This window comes from Sinocyclocheilus rhinocerous, unplaced genomic scaffold, assembly GCF_001515625.1.
Source record: "Sinocyclocheilus rhinocerous isolate Xijiao unplaced genomic scaffold, SAMN03320098_v1.1 scaffold113, whole genome shotgun sequence".
Lineage (NCBI taxonomy): Eukaryota > Metazoa > Chordata > Actinopteri > Cypriniformes > Cyprinidae > Sinocyclocheilus > Sinocyclocheilus rhinocerous.
The window spans coordinates 2,346,971-2,351,780 of NW_015646846.1; the positions used below are offsets into that span (position 1 = coordinate 2,346,971).

A 4,810-nucleotide genomic window follows, 5' to 3' on the forward strand; every position below is an offset into this window, starting at 1 on the left:
CTTGAAACACGATTTACACCTTTACAAAGCTTCTCTTGCGCATGCAAATTTAATTTACGCTTACGGTCTTATGTACACTTCCACAACTCTTACCCCCCGCACATGCAAATCTTTTTGACGTCATTCTACCTTCATAGTTTTGACCTTCCTCGTCTATTTCTTTCTTTGTACCTGGTTCCAACTTGCCACTTTCCAGAACACTAGATCGGACTTCAAAGTGCACAGCCTCTTCGCACCCAAACACACACAGTCTCAGACGAAGGGTATTTACACACGTGTGCACCTCAGACGTGCTGTATCAGACTACAAAGTGCACCTGTTTGAAATGTTCAGCAAATATCAAAACACACACACATACACCTGGCCTTTCATATGCCAAATCTTTTTGACCCTAGGGCAAAAAGGACGATCCAGAATGAGCAAAGAGGGTGTTGAATATCAGTAGCATTACTATACATTTGCGTGATCACTTCAAACAGAGACTTTATAGTCTGTCCTCCTAAAGGTATACCTCCAACTTTATAGATTGTGTATTTTGTGTACCTTTTGCAAAAGGCTTTAAAGAAAGGATATGATCACATTAGTAAAGATGTTAGGTGTGTGGACTTGTAAAATTTGGGCAAAGCAGTAATAATTTACACTATTATTACATAAGCAATAAGATACAAGAGACCATTTACAATATATCAATGAAAACTTGTCTCATAAAAGCGAAAAGGGAAACCCATCAAACTTGATATTATAAAAACATGTTTTTTCCTAAATTCATTCTCATTATACTGAATCCAATGAAAATTACTGAAATATTATCTGATAAATTTTTACTTTTATATCAACCGTTTCATTTTGGGGTTGGTAAGATTTTCAAATGCAAAAAAAATTCTCTCATGCTCACTAAGGCTGCATTTATTTGATCAAAAATAATATCAAATATTATTTGATATCAATAATATCAAATATTATTACCATACAGTAAAAACTGTAATATTGTAACTTTTCTATTTTAATATATAATTATTATACATAAAACCTAATATGTAATTTTAAAATGTAATTTATTCATGTGATGACAAAACGGAATTTTCGTTTGTGCCGCTCAATATTTTTGAATTTTTCAGGATTCTTTGATTCTGTGAATAGAAAGTTCAAAAGAGCAGCATCGTTTTAAAAATCTTTTGTAACATTATAAAATTCTTTACAGTCACTTTTGATCAATTTAACGCATCCTTGCTGAATACAACTCTAAAAAGAAAAAAAATTGCCCCAACCTTTGAATGGTAGTGTATCTTTTTTACCTTTACAGTGGGCAACAGTGGTAATATTAGTATATTTATAAAAAAATAAAGTAGAATTATTTGGTAAATGCATTACATTTAAAAAAAAAAAATTGAATTCATCTCATAAATTTTCACATTAACTTTGACAGCCCAGAAAAATTACAATGCATGATGTCATCCGTCAGTTTACACATGTACCTCACCTTTGCATCTCCAAGACCACCGTAGTGTGATGTCATCGTTCAGGGTCCGTACGGTCAAGTGAAAAGAGATACGAGATAGACTGAGACAGAGGCTTATGGGAGTTCAGCAGGGGCTTAGGAGAAACCTCCACATAAAAGAGACCCATCACTGACACTTGATCCGCCATAAAAGAGGTGACCGTGTTTGTGTGCAGGCATGTTGCATAGGACAGCTGCCTGTCGAATGTCAGCATGATCATAAAGCTAAATGACCCATGTCTGCACACATACAGTATGTTTGTGTACATTCTGACATATCCACCGTGGTGATTGTTACAGAAAAATATGGATATTTCTTCATAATTCAGAAGGTGCGCATGACACATCGTAGAGGGAATCAGTTGAATTGAGCTGTAATAAACCATAATCACAGCCAGGGGCATTTGGGAAGGTTATCCTCTGGATAATACCATTTAATCCTGCAGTATTGCCCTCCACAACATTCACCCCGGGGCCCGGAGTGGGGGAGACTTTAAGTATTTAGGCTCAGTGTAAGTATAAAGCTCTCATATGTACACTCTAAGAAATGTCTGTAAAAATATGGCCCAATATGTTATTATGAAGGATTTTTCCGTATAGATTTTTCACAGGTGTTTATATGTATTTTGAATTATCATTGCATTTTGTAGTGTTTTATGGTCGAAGGAAATGTTTGGAAAATGTACTGGTAATTTTCCGCCAGAACATTATCCATTTTTCTATAATACATTTTTTCCTTACAGTGTATGGGTGAATTTCTGGATCACATTTCACCCCAATATCAAGGGGAAAATAATGCATTATATTTTGCATTAAGAAAATAAAGCATAATTTTTTTTAATGACTTTTTTGTCATTGTAACATTATTTACATTGCACATTTTCCTCTGTAATTCTCATTACCATAATGCATTTTTCACTTGATATTTTTTATGTATGTATTTATTTAAATACCATTTTAGTAATTTATATTATAAATAATGTATTTATATAGTGTAAAATAATTGTTCATATAATAAATATCTTTTTTTATTTTCAGTAATGAAAGTAACTTTTTGCTTTTCTTTTGAGTAAAAAATGTAAATGGAAGTGTTTTGTGTCGTTGCAGTATTTATTAGAGATGAAGAGTCTGATTTTGCCACCTGAGCATATTTTGAAGAGGGGTGACAGTGAGGCAGTGGCATACGCTTTCTTTCACCTGCAGCACTGGAAACGGGCAGAGGGGGCGCTCAACCTGCTACACTGCACATGGGAAGGCAGTATGTCCAGTGCACATCTTTTTTTACATACCACCACATTCATGTATAGAATGTGATGATTACCATTCTCATTTACCATGAAAATTACAAGGTACTTCAAGGTACTTTAAAAAAAGATAGGTAGTATCTGAAAACAACAAATGCACTTTGTTGTAAGCTGTTTACTGTAAATAATCTCACCTGATGTCATTTAACACCTTTTGACTCTTGTAGCTTTCCGGATTATTCCATATCCCCTGGAAAAGGGTCATCTCTTCTATCCTTACCCAGGATGCACAGAAACCGCAGACAGAGAGCTTCTGCCTTGTAAGTATACACTGTATATCTCTATATATTTGTCGTTATGTACAAATACTATCTGTTAATGTGTGGTCACATCAAGTAATTAAATAATTTCTGCAAAATTGCATGTGCCAAAAAGGTCCATTGTCAATAGTATAGAGATGTATGAAGCACTGCTCACACAGAAGTCACTTTCAAACACAGCAGCTTTCTGTTGGTCAGCGTGGCAAATTCACATGACCAACCTGAACATGAGCAAAACTATTTCACCCCATGCAAAACTCAGATTGCACAGATTCCTATTGGAATGACAGGATTCCGCCCCGAAATTTCTTTGAGCAGGAAATGTGACCACGACATTTGCATAAGCATAGAGTGTTCAAAGTCAAGTGGTATGAAAATTAAAAATAACAGGAAAATAAGGTATTTATTGACCTGTTTTTTTCTCTCTCTTTTTTTCTTCTTCCAGCATTTCACGAGGTCTCAGTGTACCCGAAGAAGGAGCTTCCTTTCTTCATCCTCTTCACAGCGGGCCTGTGCTCGTTCTGTGCCATGTTGGCCATGCTCACACACCAGTTTCCAGAGCTTATGGGGGTCTTTGTCAAAGCCGTGAGTATCTGTACGCCTCACTGAATCCAAAAGTGTGTGTTTTGTTTGTTGTTGTTTTTTGGCTTTCCTCTTGTCCCTCTGTGCCCTTATTATTTATTTCTTTTTTTGTTTAGAAGAGAAAGTGCACAATCACTGAACTCCCAAGATAAACATTTCATTGTGTTGCAATATAAGAAAGAAGTCTCAGTCAATGGAACTCTAGACGGTACAAACTGCGGCTCATTATGAGACCAATGACTGTCTGTGATGTTCTATTAAAGGAACAAATTAGGCTGTGCATTACATTTTACCACGGGTAAATGTTTTTTTTTTTTCGTAAAAATGTATTTATAGTTCAATATTATTATTATTTATAATATTAATTATATAATAAATCCTAATAATAATTTATTAGGATTTTCCAATTTATATCATGTATTAATATATTTTTTATATTGTTTCATATTCTGTTTGTATATATATTATTTGTAATTCTAGTTTGTGTGTGCGTATATATATATATATAAATAAAACTAATAAATAAATATTTTTTAGCCCTTCCAAAGGGCAGGATGCACATTTCGTGGCGGTGCGTTCTTCTCTTATTGTTGTTTACATTCATTTGGGTGAATTAATAGCGAGTGATTGATTTCAGAACAAGTTTGAGTTGTTGCACTAGACGCAACGGAAGGGCCTTGCCTCCGACTTGCATTCAGAGTCACTCTTTTCCAGTTAATACTCCCTCGCTTGTTCCTCGCTTGTGTTACGCTTTGTTCCTCGTCCACTCCAAACATCTTGTTCTCCTTGGGGAACAATGCCCTAATTTGTAATTGCAATAAACTCCTGAATGTGAGGACATGCAGCTTTATTGGCCTTTATCTTTTTATCAGCCTCGTTTGTCATGTTACTACATGTATTTACGTTAGCACTATCTATTTCCTGGATCTACGTTAAAATGGATGATACCTCTCCAGCCTCTGCTCTGCCCAGTTTTCCTACCTCTCCGACGTCATAAACATCTGTTCATCTGTGAAATGTATCGCTTCATAAACACATTTGAGGCTTGTTTATGGTGGATTGAACTGTAGAGGTTTCAGTGTTTTTCAAAGGGACGGTTTCACGGCAGCTTTATAGTCCTGAAGTTGGTTGCCATCCAGAGGTTTTTTTCCTCCTAGTTTGTGTCT

At 35.4% G+C, this 4,810-nt stretch overlaps 1 protein-coding gene across 1 annotated transcript in view; it reads left to right on the forward strand.

The window, feature by feature from the left end:
• LOC107708060 (suppressor of tumorigenicity 7 protein-like) overlaps nucleotides 1–4,810 on the forward strand; it is a 12,503-nt gene that overhangs the window by 4,936 nt on the left and 2,757 nt on the right. The window contains exons 9-11 of the mRNA XM_016512208.1: nucleotides 2,588–2,756; nucleotides 2,970–3,062; nucleotides 3,508–3,647. Coding sequence (XP_016367694.1) covers nucleotides 2,588–2,756; nucleotides 2,970–3,062; nucleotides 3,508–3,647 — 402 coding nt within the window. The remainder of the gene's footprint in view (nucleotides 1–2,587; nucleotides 2,757–2,969; nucleotides 3,063–3,507; nucleotides 3,648–4,810) is intronic.